The sequence below is a fragment of the Pteropus vampyrus genome, unplaced genomic scaffold, assembly GCF_000151845.1.
Source record: "Pteropus vampyrus isolate Shadow unplaced genomic scaffold, Pvam_2.0 Scaffold182, whole genome shotgun sequence".
Lineage (NCBI taxonomy): Eukaryota > Metazoa > Chordata > Mammalia > Chiroptera > Pteropodidae > Pteropus > Pteropus vampyrus.
Window position 1 is genome coordinate 424,778 of NW_011888963.1, and position 20,593 is coordinate 445,370.

Sequence of the window (20,593 nt, forward strand, 5' to 3'; positions counted from 1 at the left end):
CTAGAGGTATATTCATCATTAAGTATATAGTGTAATTATGTAAACAACACTGAGCCATCAATCATGTGACCACTCTTAATGTCCTTCTCACTTTATAAAAATGAGGTAATAGACTGAAAAGGGGTGGGTGGGAGACTATAGAAACAGCAACTTTTATTAACCAAAAGAGCAAGAGAGTGGCTTTAGAAATATTTCTTAGGTGATAACTGACATTTCAAACCATCGCTTAAGTTTCAAAACAACCTTTATTCTCTTTGAAGACCTAATACAATGCATTAAAGCAACTTAAAACAAGACATAGCTCCATGAAATCTATAGCTTGAACCAAATGTCAAGGAGGCACACTCCCCCCCACCCGCCGCCCAGTTGCCTTGTAAAGGCAAAATTACAACTGACCATCACATCCTCCCTCTCGTCAAAAGACCAACTTTATTTTAACAATGTCATATAAACAGATTTGTAAAAACATTGAACAGGTCGTAGCTTTAAAAAATACACACATATAAATGAGTTTTGTGTGTGTGTGTGTGTGTGTGTGTGTGTGTGTGTGTGTGTATGTGTGTGTGTATGTGTGTTTGTTTTTTAATAGCAGCATCCTGGGCAGCTAATGCTATCTCATGGTGACAAGTTTAATGTTATGTTGGACAGTGTTTCCAATGAACCGAATTATCTTCCTTCCTTACTCATAATACCAGTATTTTATATAACTAGATTTTTTAAAAATAAGAATTTGGCATTTTAGAACTTTGTCCCATGTGAGGCATTGTGCTTTAAACTGCCCCTTTCTTAAATGACCCTGAACTCAAATTTCAGGGTCTGCTTTCCAACTGACTTGGATACCATGCATAGCAAAAGCACAGTTGTTAAAACCAGCAGAATTTTTCTCCCAATAAGGAACATCAGTAGGACTTCTCAAACACATTACTAGTTCATAACCAGCTATATGACAAAGCAATTGATCCCCTACAGTGACAGCTCACATAAACACATTTTGACGTGACACATTGAAAACGAGGATTTCCAAGTTAAGCAAGTCATCTAGACCAGCTTCTCAAAAGTAGTAACTTTTAAAAACAGAAAAAGCCAAAGAATTATGAACTTCTCACTTCACTTGCAAACAATTTTCACCTTTATAAGACAAAACAAAGCAATTTCAGAGGGAAAAAAACAACCCATACGCATATACAAGAACTGTACTACACATTTGCTTGTTATATACTTGAATTCAATGACTGGATCTGTTCTGGCTGAAAGGTGTACTGGAAACACAGTCCATGCACATATACATATATACATATATCCAGGGCCGTGAAGTTGTCAGATGTTGCAAACACATGCTTTTTCACGTTATAACTTTTCCGTCTAATATCAGGTTATAATTGTTCTTTCTAATATCAGGTTCCAATACTCCCACTTCTCTAGCCTTGTCACAACCTCTCTGCAGCTTAGCTTCTGGCTTTTTAGGATGCTACGTGGGGTGGGGAAAATCAATGCATGGACAAGAGCGTGTATCAGAGTGCCTCTGCTGTGTCCATTCCTATTCTTGAGCCACTGAGACAGTGTTGTTAGATGACCATCTGAATGAACCCATGGAGCCCTGCCGGTCAAACACCTAGGAGGACATGTGTGGTGGGCACGCAACACACAGTCAAGAAGGCATTTGGCAGAGGTGTGACATCAGAGGTGTGGTGTCACTCCCTCGGATATGGAACGAGGAATCTTGCCCTTGCACTTCAAAGATCTAGTGTTTATGCTTGAGGTGCAAAAATAAGGCAGGTGCCCACTACCATGTCATCTTGCAAAGTTGAAGCAAGAACACTGTTAATGAAACATTCCATCTCAGATCTTATATTTTAGAAATTAAATGAAAATTTATACTTAATAGCATACATGGATGTGCTACCAAAAAAAAAAAAAAAAGTCCTAGTTTATAAACTACTATGCGACATGGAAAGATAGTTTTAAACCAGACACTCACAGACCCAAACCAGCGAGATTATCAATTGTCTGGAGATGAGAGGGAGATGGTCAGATCAGTGTAGTCAAGTTTGAGGGCTGACAGTCTGGCTATAAGACTGACTATTGCTAGCTTCATGTAAAGAGGGAAAAAAATACATTCTACAGTTAAGTCAGCTGCTAGATGAATTCTTTCAAAAGAATTTTAAAAGGAACATTAACAAAACCCCTCACTCTAGTATTTGAAGGGAAGAGAAATAAAGCTGTGGGTGAATCTAACGTTGAGAAAAGAAAACAAATTGTAACATTCTATTTTAATCTACCAGCGTAGTGCCCACGATTATAATTATCCTTTAATCCTCCCAATACATGTACAATTTCTCCTGAACAGAACGGCTTTTTGCATATGTGAATCAGGGAGCTCTCTCGCTCTTGCCTTAAATTGGAAAGGTGACTCTAACAACCCCTTCCTTTTCCCCACAGTGAAGTATAACACATACAATTATTTGGATGAATGAGGACTGTCAAGATGATCCCTGAAATGGCCATGGCTTTAATGAGCTCCACACAGCCCAGAGCAGTAAGTTACAATCATACCTATTTGCTTTCTGATCTAAAGTGAATAGAAAGTTAGGGAAATAACAAATATCCAGATAAAAATATTTTTCAGATCATGCTTGCTCTACAATGAATGTTGTTTGTAATGGTAGTCTAATGTTAAAAAGAGACATACTTTCTAACTGTAGCAACTATACCTTGAAATCAATGTTCCAAACAAAGGTGGAACACTGTTCCTGGAGCCTGGCTTCCTTCCTAAGAACTGAAAATATCTGACCAGCTGCACTGTGTTAGAGTCCTAGTAAATTTGTAATTGTCATAATTGATAACTAGCAGATCACAGTAAGAAAAGACTGAAGTAGAAGCAACTTCACTTTGCAGCGAAGTTATTTACTTCTCTAATCATGAAAAAGAGAAAGTGCATACCACCGTGCCACCCCACCTGTACATCCCTTTGCTACATCCCCCCCTCCCTAGATTCAAGAAGTTCACAATTCTTTATAAAACAAACATTGCCAGGTACCGTATTTGAAGAGTCTTGAAACAACATCGTTGAACTCAGTAATACTTTGTCATATTCATATATCTTTTTTTTTTTTTTTTTATTGAATAAAGCAGCTTTGAAGCTTATCAGGCACTGCCCAACAAAACATTTAGTCCAAAAAATCTGTTATGAACTTTTTAACCTTGGGCTAACAGCCAAGTACTCTGTACAAGAAAAACTGTAAAATATTTCATAGTTTTAATTCTGAAGCCTTTTTTAAAAACTGGCATCCTGTACATTTCTTTTAAAAAAAGTAAAAGAATAACAAAATGAATATTAACACAAAAATCAGAGACGACAGTATTTTCAAGCAACAAAAATTGGGGCAGGGGAAGCTTATTCTGAAGTTACATTTAAAACCGAGATAACAACTTAATGAAAATTAAGAATTGCATAGCGCTGTGAATTTAGCCTTCAGCAAAACAAAACAGAAGCTATTTGGTATTGATACAAATCCATCTATTTGATAGTTAGTCATCCAATGTTATGTACATATTTTATATATTGAATGTCATTTTAAGTCCCGTTTTCCAAGTTCCGCTTTTCTGTTGGATTTTTTGTTTCTTGAGAAGTTTAAACAAAACACTGTGGCACTTGGCTACAATAGAATTTCCTCTGAACGTACGTGAGCCAACGTTCTCCCAAAGTGTTCCTTGTGAGGAAGTGCCTTTCTGCTACATATTGTTCATTTGTTAGAAAATGAAGTAATCCACAGTGCTAAGTGTCTGGGTCCAGCGGGCACGGCTAAACCAGGCTGGGCCGAGCGTCCCCAGGCCGGGCCTCTTCAAGCCCCATACATCCTCTGGTCCCAGCTTTGAGCTGGTAAAGCTTCAGAAAGCATTGACGAGCACCATAGTTAAAGGCCTCTTTGTCCCTGCACGCAGAGATTTTTGCATTTCTTTTTCTCTTTGTGTTGTGTGTTCTGGTGGTTTTAAATTAAACCAGAAAAAGAAAAAAAAAGAGGGAAGGAAGGATAAGCACTCCAGATTTGAAATGTCTGGTCATCATCGCACAGCGCTGGGCTGCGTGTCTTCCCCCACTGCTTTTTTTGTCAAAGGCTCGAGTCCCATCTGAAGGCAGACGGCTTCGTTTCCACAGCTCAGTTCTCAGGTCAGGCTGGAGAGGAGCCCTGTGCTTCCCGGAGGCCTCGGGGTGGCTGAACTTCAGGAGGAGGCGTGGGGCCCGTGCTTCATCGCCTCTGCTGTGCGTACACCGGGTAGGCTAGTGTGACGTTGAGGGAGTCGTTGTGCTGCACGAGGGAGGTGTGTTGGTAATGTAGCACCAGTTCCTTCAGAGAGCTGTACAGGTTATAGGGCTCGGCAAAGCCGTAGCCGGTCGCCGTTTTGTTTATGACACAGTGCTTTACCTCGCCGTCCACCCTGGAGAGAGAGAGAGAGGGAGAGAGTGAGCAAATGCCTTTTGAACTTGTCCAGCACAATTTGTGACTCCACAAGGTATTTTTAACAAAATCATCGCCATCAAAAAGTAGATTCTATGCAAGCCAGTCTCCCTGTAGGGAAGAGTCCTAGGCTAGCAGTAGACTCGTGTCTCTGTCACTTACTGGCTGAGCAGCCCAGGTAAGGGAGCGTGGCCTCCCTGAGCTGCTGTATTTTCATCTTCAAAATGGTTTAAAAAGATAGTAATATAACGGGTGGCTTTCACAAATGAGACGATGTACGTGATGTGCTTGACAGAATGCCTGGAATGCAGTAAGCACACAAGTGGTCGCTTCTAACCGTCGTCATTAGCGCCGCTGTGTGACCGGTCATACTATTACTAGTTATTAATAGGCTTCCTCCTCTCGGGACAGCCTTAATATGTCTACACGCCTCTTCGTCTTGGCATTCACTATCCTATTCCCTTGTCAAAGTTCTTACTCCTTTCCTGCTGGACTATGTCTTTGCTTAAACGGAGAGAGCTCATGGAGTATAATGTTCTAGAACCTGTCTCTCCTGGAGGACACTCACTGCTCTGAAATGATGATCCCAAACTCTTCATTCAAGGTACTTCCTAGGCTATTAAGAAATGAACAAAAATATGCCACATGACAAAAATATCTTCTCTTGTGTGTAATTATCTCAAGGACAGTGATCAGGGTCTGTCTGTCTGGTTTTGACCTGTTCCTGATAGGGACTTTTTACCTGTGGGTGGTATTCTCATGTGAGTTAGAGTCTTGGGAGGCAAGCATTGCTATTTCCATTTTAAAGATGGAAAAAAAAAAATGTTGAATTGGGGCCCAAACCCCAAGCTCCCAACTAAGAAGCAGGTTTCTTTCTACCAGCCTCTATTAACAGACTTTAAAAAATATTATGCCGGTTTTCTTTTTCCTCCTCTACATTACTGTAAGATTCTCTCGGATTAGAACGTTTTCAAATCCTTGCCCGGCTGGCTGAAATACCTCCTTTAAGAAATGCTGAACACAAGAAATAGTTTGCTGGAGATACATACACCACAGAGCAGGCGTAGCAGCCTTGCTTACTGCTTTCCCGGACAAGAAATGTGCCATCTCGCTTCCCTCGCAGTAGGTTTTCAGCTTTGTTTCGGTTGCTGCTTCCGACGTTCCATGTCTTCTCATCATGGTGGGGCAAATCCTCATCGTCTTCCACCAGTGAATATTGGCTAAGTAGGCAGGAGAGATGGTTTCTAAATAAAGTGCATGGGAGCCACTGGGCTGCCCCCTCACCCCGTCCCTCATCTCTTCTGCCTTGTTTCTGTCCCACCTACAAGCAAATCAGAGCCATAACACAGGTCTGACTCAACCAGCCTCTCTGGCCTGAGTTTTCCTCTCATCGAGTTTAGCCTTCAAAGTACTCTCCCTGGCCAAAGAGTTCGCCGCCATGTTATACTCTTCCTGCGTTCAAGTCAGCAACTATGCTCAGACACCTGGGCAGAGAGGACGGTATTAAACAATCATGTTTGTCCAGTTTAGATCAGGAAATTGATCGACTAGGAGGACTGCCAGTTTTCAAATAATTTAAACATAACATCTACTTAAGCTTCAAAAAATAGACTGGGCCTGTGTCCTTTCTTTTTAAATTCTCTATTCCAAAAACACGTTGGGATTTTTGAGCTGTTCAGGGACATCATTATGGACACAATTCTGCTCTACAGCATTATGTGAAAAAGTCTGTATCTTCCTTCCCTAAACTTTCCCTTTAAAAAACGCTGGATAGTGAGGCTGAGTTTGTCCACTTTCTCCACGAGGTTCCAAACTCGGCAAAACTACTTACTCTTCAGTGTTCTCATTGCCCAGCCACTCGTTCAACTTCTTCTGCCGAACTCCTTTCTGAGTCAACCACCTGAAGGGGTTTAAAAAGAAAGTGTATTTATAGCTGATCCTTAATTCTGGCCATTACCAATCATTCGCTCACAGGGTTCCATTTCCAGTCCTTACATCAAGTATTGGTCTCGTGTCTTTCTCAGCTGGATGAGGTCCGGTTTGATGCTGTTCATGCGTTTGTCAATCTCCCTATACTCAGCTGCCTGCTTTTTCAAGTCTTCCTCCAGTCTTCTCCTACTGTCAACAATTTCACTGATTCGAGACTTTAACTTTTCATAATTATGCATAATCCTACAGGTAAAAGAAAGGCATCTGTAATCACCTGAGTTCATCGTGAAGGTTTCCCCAAGTTTATGAAAAGGTTCACTATGGATTCCCAGCCATTTTCCTCAGGTAAAGAATGCTTTCTCTTCCTGTTGTTTAATCATTCAAAGCACAGAAAGCGAGATCATCTGGTTATCTCTAGCACAAGGACAAAGGGAACACTCAGGGTTCACCGACCTTTGTATTTCTTTCTCGTTGCCTTCACGTTTAAACTTTTCTATGTACTCTTTGCTGTACCGCTCCTGGGTTTGGCACTGTTCTTCAAATATTTTTATGGTTTCATTAAATGCTTCAATAGCCGTTCTTTTCATCTGGATTTCCTGCAGCACAATTTTAATAAGACAATGTCACACCTTTCATAGAACAGGCAAGTTCCCACTGTGAAGCACGACCAGGGCATCTGATCTGCATGACTGTCTAGCACACAAGCACTTCATCAGCAAGGTGGGACTCTAATTCATAAAACCCATTAAAATGCTCTCAGGAAAGCACACGTTTCCTTTGGGCATTTTCCCAGTCTATGGAAGATGATTGCTTGACAATTTCCTATAGTTTTCATCTTTGTTAAAACCATTCTACTTTTATCAGCAGTTCGTGACATCTATGTTGCCTTCTACTCCCTCTGGCGGTCCCAACCACATGATGGCCTAGAGAAGATTAAGTCTCTCGGCTAAAGTTACAGTCAATGTAGTCCCTTTTTCATGGCAGAGGTACATAATGCTTAAATCTCCATTTCCAAGGTTAGACGAATCTGTGGAACTTCCCATTATTACTAACTTCCAACCTAAAAATAATTCTTCAGTCAGGAATTACAACTCAAAACCCATAGCAACTTCTTCATCTTGTGAACTTAGTTTATTATTCTGATACTTATAGGCTTCGTTTAAAAGGTTGAGGATACAATGAGTAAATTACTAAAATAGTCAATGATCCACAAATAAATGATCTCTCCCCTCACTTTTTTTTGCAAAAATTCAACCCTTTTTATGAAGCTGACTATAACACGTGTTAGGTTTTAACACGTGTTTAGAACTAAGACTTCTAAAATTTTAATCTGATTGTCACAAAAAACTCACCTGGGAAGTACGGGTATAATCCTCATATAATCTATCATATTCCCGACTTTTTTCTTGAAATTGAGTGTTATATTCATGTAATTTTTTTCCTACAGCTTCAATATTATCTTCTTTAACAACTTGATCCTAGAAGGATTAGAGACCAGAGGAGAAAGAAATTCAATTGATAGGGTATTAAAAATTAAGAATTGTTTAAGGATTTTTTCTACATCAGATATTTTATTAAAGTATTTTATTCTATTCTAAAATTGTATTTTGTAATCACAAGTACAAAGCTTTTTAAATTTCATTACATGTAAAGGTGTATTACAAGCATTGAAAGTATCTTATTGAAATAACATATCAGTATTTGATTACCTGTTGGTATTTGGACACTGGATAAAGTAATTTCACATCCAGCTTGGGATTGTACTGAGCTAGAGACTCATTCCGGTAGTGGTTTATTAATTCAACCACAGAGTTGAAGGTTAATGGGTCAGAGAAGCCATATTTCCCATCTCGGTGAAATATTTTGATTAATTTGTTATTTCCTCCTTTCCTGTAAATACAATATAAACATAATGACATAATTTTCTTTGAAGAAATGTTTTAATGTCAACTCGAACACTCTAATTTTAGCTACATTCTTTGACTTACCTTAGTGTAAGAGTATAATCACCATGCATTTTAGTAGATGCGTCTCGTACCAAAAAGGTCCCATCAGCTGTATCTCGAAGTTTTTCATTTACTTCTTCCCTGAAGTGAAAAGAACATAAGACAGTGCTCACCTCAAGGATTTAGTGACTCTGGGTGTATATATTTTTTTAAATAAACAGTTTTAGGTTCACAGTAAAATTGAGCAGAAAGCACAGAGAGAGCCTGTATTACACCCCGTCCTTATAGATTTACATTTATTAATTTTCAGACCTTAACGATTCTTTGTTTACCTAAAAATGTTATAAACTTCATCTCATTACGAACAGGTGCATGGGAGTTGTAAAAAAAAAAACCTACTTTCACTATTGATATGACTGTGGTACTGGTTTTATTTTTTAACCAAACACTCTAATCACTGTGACAAATCAGCAAAGCAAGTCATGATCCCAAAAAGGTTTCCTCCCAAACCCCTCACTCTTAAAAAAAAAAAAAAAAAAAAAATTAAGAATAAAAGTGCCATTTTATTATGTGTAATATTAATTCTTAGAGTTTTGCCTAATAGAGAGTGACTTTATGTGCTGCCTTTGAGGCAGTGTCACTTCATCATGGTGCTTCCCTGACATCTCTGTCAATAATGAAAAACTTCTCGAGTATTTAATTTCCTGTGGCATCCAGCACCCACAGTTCTCCAGCGGATCAGTGACTTCTCTGGTCATCTTTGGAAGAAAACCAACTATGCTTCATGCTTATACTGTATGATATCCTAAAAATGGAACTTAGCAAGCTGCTGCTTTTCCTTCTCTTAATCTAAAACTCTCTAGTGAAAACTAAGCATTTCTGTAGCCTTACCTCGAGATATCTCCCCAGTACCATTCAGCATCTTGTAAGGACATATTGTTATTCATACCGTTGTTGGCTACAGTAGTGGGTTTTGGTGGTTTAGGAGGCAGTGCTGTAGATAAAGAAGAAAGAAAAAGTTGTTTGCAACCCCAATTGAACATTTTAAATTAGACCTAATTTCTTTAGGCGCATTTCCATGTAGAAAAAAGTAGAATGTGAAATATAGCAATAATTCACAATTCCATGAGACACAGAAGATAGTTTTCTTTAAAAAACAAAAAAACAAAAAAAAAAAACACAACAAATCTTTCAGAGTATGACTCAGAGAAAAGAAACTGAAAAACAGCTTAGACACCAACAAAGAAATTGAGCTGGTCACTTGAATGAATTTCAGAGTAAATCCAGAGTCATGACATTTTCTACTTTTAGGTTCTAGTTATATTAAAGTTTCATGCCTGGTCAAATCCACCTAAAGTAAGAAACCATGAACATATGAGCAGGAGGAATCACATGGCTGGCTTTAATTTAATCTTATTAAATTAGGCAAATTTAGTTTCTGTCCTCCACAAATGCTGTTGTGGTGTTAAAAAAAAAAAAAAAAATCTACAGCAGTATGTTTTAAGAAGAGGAATTGGTTTTCTCTAATCTTAGTATTTTAGGCACTGTTCTGACAATAGCCACTTGAAGAAACTCATCTGACCTAAATCTCTTTAGTGTCCATGTCCATGTCCTGTTGGATAAATTGTGCTCTATATGCCAAGACCGATTAAAAACCATACTCCTTTTCCTCAATGTCAAATCAGTATTCATAGACCAATTGGGGACAAATGAGAGACTGCAGTGTTTGAGATTTCTTAATTGAGAGGGAGAGCTGACGTTGGGATAAATTAATTTAGAAAGCAAAATCGGTCTAGGATTTTTAGCTAAATTTTAAGTCATAAGTTTTAGAGCACTGTGACTATTTTATGTAAAAATTATTTCAGGTGTCTATCGAGAATATTTTGTAAAGAGCAGGACTAAATAAGGGAGAGCTAACTTCTTTTCTCATTATAGTATCTTAGTATAAAAGAGCAGGCAAAGTCTCAACATTCGATTTAGAATAGTTTCAGGTCACCTAGAACTGAGTTGCAATCACTGCTACATTTTACATGCTTTCAAAAGTACCAAGTGTTATCACTGCAAAGTACCACACTGTTCTCATCCACGGTCAACAGAGAAAAGCAGCACAAAGGAGAACATCATTTTAACTAAAGGAACGACATACAACAATATAACCCAAATAGCAAAGACCTTGATTAACAAAAGACACCAGTGAAAAACTGGAATTCCATTCATATCCATTCAAGTAAGAATAAGCATTTACCACACACAGCCTGATCTGCTTGCTTCCACAGGCAGTCAGTTTGTTTAATTTTCAAGCTATGCTCAAACTAATTATTAAATTAGAATAAATTAATAAAAACAAGAATCTAAAAGGCTTTGTTATAGTAGTTGTCAAAAAAAAAAAGAAGTCACAAAATTAGCTTTCTATAAGAATACTGCAGTATTACCTGGTGGATCCATTTCTATATAAAACATCAAGTCTGTGCCACAATTTATATCTGTCTTAGCATAGTCTAAATCCAGGTCTTCCATATTCCAAACAGTGTTGTACATTTGTGTGAGTTTCCTTGGCTGAGCTCAGTTATAAGAAAAGAGTCCGGCTTTCTTTGTAATGGTGTCTTGGAATTCATTTTAAAACCTATAAGGGGCTGCACTGTAACCTATTACATCACACACCCCAGCCAATCAAGTCAGAAAAATGTCACCAGACCACTCCTGCTTCATCATTTCTCTTTTATACCAGCCTTAGCACGATCCCAATCTCACTAAGAACCTACACTTAATAGCATGACAATGTATACATGCCCATCGTTTCAAAAAGGTGTTTAATTTGACTGTTCTCCTCCAGCAGTGAGTTTTCTAATTCCTTTTTTATTACTCCTTGCAGCATGGTATGCTCCACTGTTGGCAGGTTGACAAAAGCTGATATGCTGCAGCACGTAGCTTTTTTTTTTCCCCCTTTCCCTAGTACATCTGGGTTTTTAGATAGCCTAATCATTCCTTGGCTTAAAAATCTTATAAATGCATCAAAATGGTATAGTTAAGGTATATTTTGCAGTCCTTAAATACCACTCATATATATTAAGAGCAGAAAGGATCAAGAACTCTAGATATTTAATTTTAGTCTTACATAATTCACTGAAAACTGAGAACTTAAACACAGTCACAAATGTGTCACATTAGAAAGCGCAATTAAAAGAAAATGTAAAGGCAACATCCCCTCCTCTACCCAATACTGCAAAGTTAAAACTAGACTTTATGGAATAACAATGGAAATTCTTAACAGGAATGAAGATGTCTATTAGCAGAAATAATCACCATAACCGTCAACATTATTAATGAGAATTTTAATGTTACTGTCTAACAAGACTAGTCAAAGAAAGCTGAGTCTTCCGAAAAGAAAGAGGCCATATATATCAGAATGCAGAATAGGAAGAGACTTATCTTGGCAAAGTATTTCTCACTGATGACCCCCATCTTCAGATTTACTGTGCTAATACTGCTTGTGGTGGGGAGCAGAGCGGGGGGCGGTGGGGGGGGTGCGGAGAGTGACGTAATCACTTTAGGGGGACTTCTATCCCCACCATCCCAAGTGCCTCACTCTGGGGACAAATATGACTATTCTTTCTTAGCAGTAGTTAATGTACAGAAATCAATTCCCCTATAAATCTAATTATTAATTTCAGTTCTTTAAAGTCATTCTGCATATAATCCTGCTGTTCTTACTGGAGCTTAATATTCATTTCCCTTGTGAATCGGTCTCTCTTTCCTTTTACAATATTATGATGAGGGGGGGAAAAAAGCCACCCCTCCATGTAAATACGGTTGATTAAAAAAATTTTAGCAGGCTTTCTGATCTATATACACATGTATGTCACATATTTGTGTGACAATTTAAAGAACACAGAAGCCCTTGAAACTTAGATTTTCTATCAAATTTAGAATCATAAAATATATAAAATAGCAGAGCAAAAGCAGGACATTCTCTGTTCACTTATATCTCCGTTCTAGTTTAATTCATTTTCCCATTAACTAGGAAGGCAGACTCAGCCTATACCCTCCCACCCTCTCCCATTCACTTTTACATTTGCCGAAGGGTTTGAGTAACCCAAAACTCAAATTCAAATAAAAATGGTAAAAGTGGGGGTAGTGATGGTGGGTATGCCCTCAGATAAGATTCAGAAAATAATTCAGTTTACTAAAAATGTTGATGCTTTCCCCAAAAGGAAGGGAGACTGGTCTCCTGGCAGCTGTCTGACGGGCAGCCAGGTGGGCCACCCCCATGCCTTTGGGAGCACTTGGTGCAAACCAGTCCCGCTGCTGGAGCCCAGGTGGCAAAGCGACCCCGGGAGGAGGGCAGGGAGACAGGTGATTTTCCACATCTCTCCCAGGCCTGGCCAGGCACCGGCTTCCAGCCAAGCAGTTTGTAATTACCTCCTTCCACATTTCCAGCCTAAACCCCATCTTCCCCTCACACTGTGCCCCTTGAGGAAACGGGGGAGTGTCTCCCCTAATCTCCCATCTGCCCTCCCCAGGGAGTGCTTAATCTCTCTCTCTCTTTCTGACACACACACACACACACACACACACACGCACACACACACACGCACACACACGAACCTCTCACCGAAGTACATGGGGGGGTGGGGGGGGGTGAAGAAAAAAAAAAAAAAAAGCCCGGGCAACAGCGAAGGGGCAGAGAAGTGCACAAATTAAAGGCGACTTACTTTGCAGGTTATGCATTTCAGCGGTTTCTCTTTCAATGCCTGTATCCGACAATTAAAAAAAAAAAAAAATCCAAAAAGCTATTCTTCCAGAAACAGGGACCAGCCCCAGCGTCTCCCCCCACGGCTCCGGCGTGCGGTGCTCGCGCCCCGAGTGCGCGCAGGGGCGGGCGGCGCAAGACCCCAGGGACGGACCCGACGATCGCACGGCCCCAGCGGCGCCCTCACCGCCGGCTCCCCACGGAGAAAGCTGCAGGATGTCGGTACAGTACTGGGGAGGGAAAAGGCCCCGGCGCTCGCACGTCTCTCTTAGATAAAGATCGCGGCTTCATGATTAACTTGGGCAGGTTCAAATATTTGCTGAGCTAGGGATTTCGGGGAGGGGAGCCGAGCCCAAGTCAAAGTCAAAGTTGTCATCTGCTAACAAGTGGCCAATGCCAGCCCAACTCGCTCATTTTCGCCGAGGAAATGAGAAGGCCATTGTGCGGGGACCTAAAATAGTCTCTCTAACTGGCTGCGGCAGCGCACTCGCTGGCTCGCGGGGCTCAAGTGGCCACAGTGAAGCGAGGCACTATGCGCAGCCAAACACAGGAAGTGGCTGAGCTAGTTCAGCAAAAAATAGAATCAAAGCCTTGCTTGTAAAGGCCTGAACCTCTCCGAACAGCCCAGAACACCGTGCCTCACTCGTGTCCACCTCCTCCCACACACTAGCACAGTCAGCCCACAGGTGTAACAGGAAAGCCCTATGCAGCAGCTCGGCAGGGAACAGGCTTAAAAAATATTTAACAGTCCTAGGGAAGATTATTCTAACTCTGCATGGATACTGTACTCCAAGAACATGTGAAGACTGAAAAAGAAAAAAACCCACTCTGTGTCTATTTTTATAAAGTCAATTTCAACTCTCGGCTTAAATGGCCATAGGACTTCGTAATAATTAAAAGGTGTCTCTTATTAGGTCACATGGAGCAAAGGATGGGAAGGCAAGGAGAATGGAATAGTTTCTAGAGGATATCTGTCCTCTATTTAAGAAAGGTGCAACGAACCAGACTTAGGTCAAAATGTAAATAGTTGCCAACTAAGAGAATCTCACTTGCATCAGCCCAGATTGCTTTACTGTTATTCCAAGAACCATAATGCAATGTAAAATCACAGAATCACTACCTTTAAAACCAGAAAGTAATTTAGAGATGACTTCAATTTTCTCATCTCTCTCTCTATCTTCTCTCTCTCTCTCTCTCTCTCACACACACACACACACACACACACACTTCTGTGAAGTGGTTTGCACTAGGACCAGAACCCAGCCTTCTGTCTTTTCGTCCTAAACTTTCTCTCCACCCACTGGCCCTGTTCTTCACTTCCCTCTGCCAGAGAAAGTAAAAATTAACAAGTGAAACTGAAGTTAATTTCTTTTAAGCCACATGCCAAAAATTTCACACCTACAGCAAAACTGACTTTTTCTGTTTTCTATTTTTAGCTTATTTAAATTTAAAAAGCCACCTTCTAATTCTTTGAAGAAATATGGGTTCTGTCTATAATACACCCAGACTCTGTATGAAAAGGTGACCCAATGGTCACATGCAGGGATAAAGGAAGATCAAGGTGCTGATATAAAGTCCACAGGCAGGAACCAGCTTCAGAAGTACTTGCAATTTCTAGGAAGTGCTGCTAAACTCACAATGAAAATGATTGTACAAAATTTCCTTTGGTGTAAGTGAAATAATAACAATAATAATAATAATAATCACCACCACCACCACCACCACCGCGCCCCCCCCCCCCCCCACTTTTCCAGCGGGGGAAAAAACAGTCCATAAGTGAATCTTTTAGCTCCTGCCAGCTGATTACAGGGACATATGGTTAGTTTAGGGAATAAATACCCTTGCATCCTGAGCAGCATAATCTTGCCCTGTTTTAAAAAACAGTCTTTCTAATTCTAGAAACCTTGGAAACATCAGTCTCCCAAGCATACCTGTCTGGATGCACATGAAGTTTCATGTCAGAACCTTCTAAGATTAAAATGCTCTTTAGTCTAACAGTATATTTTCTGTTTCGGAAGGAGACTACCCACTGGAAAGCAGTACACTCTCTACTTACAGAAAGAAAGTCTTAAAATAGATTTGAAAACTTTGCTCCAATTTTTTCACAATAAGTACAATCATCTACCATAGAAGTTCTATTATATTACTGAAAGTGTCAACTGAGTCTTTTCCCATTCAATTTCAGTCTTTCAAAAGTGATCTGTAAGACACATGCTCTTTATTAGCTTAGAAAGGGAGCCCTCTGCTGGTAGAAAGGATCAGTGACTTCTGCTTGGGAGAAAATCATCAACTTCCTTAATATTTCATTTATCTAACACTATGTCCAAAATTTCACACAAAATAAACATAATTATTCAACTGTAACTTTATATGATTCACTAACAAATAACTAATAAATCAAGTGCACAGATGTCATAACAACAGGAAATATTTTTCATGTGGTTGCTAAGCTCTTTTAAGAAACTTTGTAATTTAATTTCAGCATTTATCTGAGACCCAAAGACTCAGCCACTGGAAGACTTACATGCATAATCAAAAACTAACTTTATCCTTCTTGATTCTTCAAAACAATATGTCTTACTACTTTTCATTTCCCCAAAGTTCGATAAAACTCATTTCAGAAGCAAAAATGGGCCCTATTTTACTTCTCAACAGGTGTGATCCCTTAATCATCACTAAAATGTTTGAAAGTTATAGACTGAACCCTGTATCTCATCTGAAAGTCACCACCAGTGAATGTCCCACAGCAACCTTTCATCCTATACAACTTCTTAAATGTTTTTTAAAAAAAATGGCCACGAGAAAAAAATAAATAAATAAATGAACCAAAATCTTCGTTTATGGGTTAAAAAAATGCCTCCCTTCATAATTTTAACTTAAGACAATTTAGGACAGAAGGGCTTTTCAGGATGATGCAAAGTAATTACTCCACATCCAGTGCCCTTAATGAGTCTGCACTAAGAAAAATGTCCACTTGAATTCCAAAATAAACTCAGCTTTACATGTGCACAAAACTGACACACTCTACAAAGTACCTGAAAGGGTGTGCCCACTGCTTAGTGGAATAAAGAACTCCTGCCCTGTCATTTCCCTCTCAGAAGCTGTCCCTTGAAAGAGAAGGCAGCATTGTGAAAACAGAAGTAAAACTGAACTCAACCTACCAACATATGCACCTTGAACTATGTCTTTTTTTCAGAGCACAAATAAAACTTCCTACTTTTTTTGATATATAACCTCATAGAGCTTGCCTCTGTTTACTCCTAAATACATCTAAATACCCATCTAAATACATGCATTTTTTTTCGAGGTTTCATTTCTCACCTCTGAAACAACCCTCTAATGTTAGACCACATTTTAAACTCCGTAAAAAATAAATCAGAGAAAAGTAAAACTCTTTGAAAGTCATTTCCCTCTAGCTTAGTGCTTGCTTTAGTCTTGGTTGAAAACCAAGCCCAGAACATTTAAAACAAGATTTATGAATCAGGTTCTTTAGGATGAATGTTTTGCAATGCACCAGTGGTTAAAAATTAACTCTGACAGGTGTAGAAAGGCAGCGGGGAGAAAGAGTCATTTGTTTTCCACTCTGGACTTCAAGGTGCAATATTAGACTTCAATTATGCTACATTAATGTTTCTGAAAATATCTGTGAAATCTGAAATATGTAAATATATGTACAATGGTTTTCATTCAAAGGCACCCAAGTCAAGTGGTCCTGTTTTTACCTTAGTTGCCCTACAGAAATCTACATTAGTTACCTACATATTAGTAGGGTAAACATAACACATGATGATTCTAGAAAACCTGCTGTTCAGCTTTAAATATTTTTAAAACTTTTAGTAACAAAGGGAACAGCACTTAATCTATGCTTAACCTTTCAAACCTTCGTTTCTCTCCACCTAGGGGAGAATCCTTATTTCTCTGGTTTGCTGGATGCATTACATGCACTGGTGTGTGGAAGTTCTTTGTAGTGAGAAAGTTTATCAAAGAATAAAGAACAATTCATTTGGGTGATTATTATACTGTGCCCTGTTCTATGCTAGGAAGAGCTCAAAAGGAGAAGCTGCTTTTGTCCTTGAAAGATGTAGCTGAACGGATGAAACTGCCAGGAAGAACTACGGAATAGTTAAGGAGACGAGGGGCTTCAGGGCATAAATGTACTGCAGCAGTCGACAACCTGCAAAAGCAGCAGGAGGACCACCTACTTAGGCACAGATGAAGTGAATGGCACCGTTTGGGGCTGCTGTGTACAGCTGTACATTTGTGTGCCGTGTAAAGGCACCTGGGCAAAGTGGCAGGAGGAGCGGGCGCTAAAATCCAGGCTCCTCCACTCACCAAGCCACACAGAGAGGAACGGGCATCGTCCAAGGGCACCTTCCTCCCTCCAAGTGATGCTCCAACAGGGCATCAACTGCCCAGTGAGTGTTTCTTTTACATTTGCATTAAAGCTCCTCCTACAGGCTCCCAGAGACCCAGCTCTGCTGGCGAGGTATGTGGGGTCAGTGGGGAGAATGGCCTCACAAGATTCCGACAGTACTCACCAGGAATAGTGAACCGAGGAGACAGAGCTGCAGAATGAGGCCAGCTCTGGCAAGGCCTTAAAAACCAGATTTGACACAACAGACAGTAGAGCCACATACTATAGTGTCATGAGCTGCAGTACTTATCACCTCATTTAATTCTCACAACCACCCCAGGAGAGAAGCATTATTCCCATTTTGCAGACTGGAAAAGTTTAGAAAGACTGAGTTACTTGATGATGAACTTGGCAAGTAAGTAGCAAGAGTTGAGATTCAAACTCAGATCTATTTGACTCACATTGTTCTTTCCACTGTGCAACCAGAGGAGGGAGTGATTGGGAGCCTTATCCCGCAAGCTATAAAAATCGCATGTGGCTCTTTATGTGACCCAGAGGAGCAAATTTCACATATTTTTAGTTGATTACTTGCTGGAGACTTCAGAAGACTTTTTAACTGGACACGAAAAGCTCAAAACCCAGGCAGCAGGGGCAGCAGAGCAACAGGCTAGAGTGCGGGGCAGTCCTCCAGCAGACCCCGTTCTGGCACACACAGACTGGGGGGCACAGGTTGCAGCTCTCAAGCTCTACAGGCTTTAGTTCCTTCATGACCAAATGAAGAGCTGGACAATGCTTTCAACTCTGAAGAGCTGCTTTTTATGATACTGTCACTTAAAGTATTTACTGCTCTTTAATATCTGATAAAAACATCAAGCCATTGTTTTTGTACTTTGCAATTTATCTGGAATAAATCTTTGAAATTCCTTGAACTGAAATTCTATTTCTCCTTCCCTTATCCAAATTGTACCTATTATTCAAAGCCCATTTCAAGTCTTATTTTTTTTCTATGAGCCTTTTCTGTCTACTTCATTACCCTAAAAAGTCATCAATCACATCCCTAAAATTCTTTTTGTACTTATAGTACACACCCTTCCTCCTAGTATTTACTTAGATACTATGTGCTAATTAGATACTATGGGTCCTATTTGAATTGACACATTGCCTCAGTCATCATCGGTTTTGCCTATCATTTCAAGTTCTATCTGGTAAAAACTAGCGAAGATGTCTACCTGCCCCCTAATAGTCTTGCTCTCCCCTCCTACAAATATCCACGTATTTATTTCTATTCAAAATAATAAAGTTATTGCAAATAAATCATTTATGACCATTTATGGGGATGCATCAGTGTCGTGCTTCCAAAGTCTTCTGGTACTAGCACGTGCTGGGGCAATGACGGAAATGTCTGCGAAAATGTCACATTCCTACCAGGCCTAAGAAATAATTTCTCTAACCTATCCTGAACATGGGTGTGTTCAGGATGAGGTGTTTTTCATGGGGTGGGTAGGATATTTTCACAAGTGAGAGACACTGAAGCATCCTTTTCATTCCAAGGGACCCACAGAATTTCCAGAACAGCTAAGAGGTATCACACAAAGGGAAAAACGGTCCTAACTATGGTTTAAAATGACTTGGATTCAATTTTTTTGAAGAGCCTGCATGAATTCTGGGATGTTCCAGCGAATGTTCCAAGCTTTATCATTCTTCAACAGAGCTGATGGAACTAATCCACCTTTGAAACTGGCACACCAATTTCTTATAGACAAATATAGGTAGGATCTACGATATATCAAGCAGTTGTAAGTTTGCATTATGAAAATGGCTGCAGATAAATCTTTCCTTTAGCAGAATTAGGCTGAAACTGACAAAGATGGTTAACCCGTTTACACCAGTCAGACTCATTAAACTCTAGCACTGGTCCTACTATACCCTGTGTAGCAGAAATTCTCAAAAACTCTGTGATAAATTCATGTGTGGGTCTCAGTCACACCCCATCTGGCAGTTAGCTTCTGTGTCTCCCCTCACCAGAGGGGTAGCCACTGAGAAGACCAGGACCACTGTGTAACCCTTCACCCCACACAGGGCCCAGCTCTTAGTCTCTGACAGATGGCCACATGAGTCAGGAGGAAGTGAAAGGTCATGGCCTAGCCTTTGGCCCAGACTCCTGCTTTGTTCTTAGTAGCTGTCTTCCTTTCCCACCTATGTGACTAGTCTAGGGGCGGTCATCAATGAATGGCTCAAGTGCCATGTTCCACACCTACCCTGTCCCCTCATCACGGGGTATTCTAACCCATCACTGCTCTCTTTCCTGCTGATCCCAAAGGCGGCCTCTGAATACCAGCACAGAGCTCCAACATTCATTAACAAATGATCCCAGCAGTCACAGGACGTGAAACTTCGGGCCGCCCCCTGGACTAAAGTCCCAGGCCGTACCTGTCGATAGACTTCTGTGATGCAGTTTACCTATAATTCAGGGTCTCCCTGATGAACATCTTGCTTGCTGTGATGTGGAACACTTGGATCACTTCATGCACGCGTACCTTATATACCACCTCTCCTGCCTCTCTCACCTCTGGATACCATATTTTGGGCCTGTCCACAGAAGCCCTTCCCAACACCTGCTCAATGTATCTCAACCCTACAGGTGGGTTTTCAGTGTAGGCCTTTGCCTCTCTCAGTCTGCCCCATTCAAATGCAAACAACCAAACCTGGCCATGGAACATCTGAAAAAGCACAACTTAAATGTTCACTGCATGACACTGATAACTGGGCCCCCATGCCTGCTCATACAGAGATAAATCTGGTAACTTGCATGAGTTACTGATCATAAACAATACATTTGTGATATTTTATTTAAATTCTGGGCATAAATTAAGACTAAAAGCAACACCTTTTATTGGTCCTAAGACTCCACTTACGAGATCCTAATCAGTACTGTAAATAGCAAGCCTCTATTTGCTTTTAACCAGTATATAACCAAAGTAAGGTGGTTTAGACTTTCCACAGTAGAAGAAAACTACATCAGCTTAATTTAAATCCACTGCTAACATCGTCTACGTTTCCTGCTTTGTTAAATGGTTAGTTGAATGCCAGCCTACTTTCAAAGAAGTGTCTGGCTCACTTTAACTTGCTGCAGTGAACACCCTGGTTTCATACTGCT

General features: G+C 40.1%; 1 protein-coding gene across 7 annotated transcripts in view; it reads right to left on the reverse strand.

Moving 5' to 3' along the window:
• Positions 1-226: 226 nt before the first annotated feature.
• The window catches only part of PIK3R1 (phosphoinositide-3-kinase regulatory subunit 1), an 85,730-nt gene continuing 65,363 nt past the window's right edge, over positions 227-20,593 (reverse strand). For 5 of the 7 annotated variants that reach the window (XM_011371059.2, XM_023537216.1, XM_023537215.1 and 2 more), the window contains exons 8-16: positions 9,224-9,326; positions 8,375-8,473; positions 8,096-8,276; positions 7,739-7,864; positions 6,840-6,982; positions 6,453-6,629; positions 6,289-6,357; positions 5,507-5,677; positions 227-4,437 (exon numbers count right to left, since the gene is read on the reverse strand). In XM_011371059.2, coding sequence (XP_011369361.1) covers positions 4,248-4,437; positions 5,507-5,677; positions 6,289-6,357; positions 6,453-6,629; positions 6,840-6,982; positions 7,739-7,864; positions 8,096-8,276; positions 8,375-8,473; positions 9,224-9,326 — 1,259 coding nt within the window. In that variant the 3' untranslated portion in view covers positions 227-4,247. Of the gene's footprint in view, positions 4,438-5,506; positions 5,678-6,288; positions 6,358-6,452; positions 6,630-6,839; positions 6,983-7,738; positions 7,865-8,095; positions 8,277-8,374; positions 8,474-9,223; positions 9,327-10,764; positions 11,007-13,044; positions 13,546-20,593 lie in introns of those variants that run through there. The other 2 variants (XM_011371058.2, XM_011371057.2) reach the window with 2 other exon arrangements.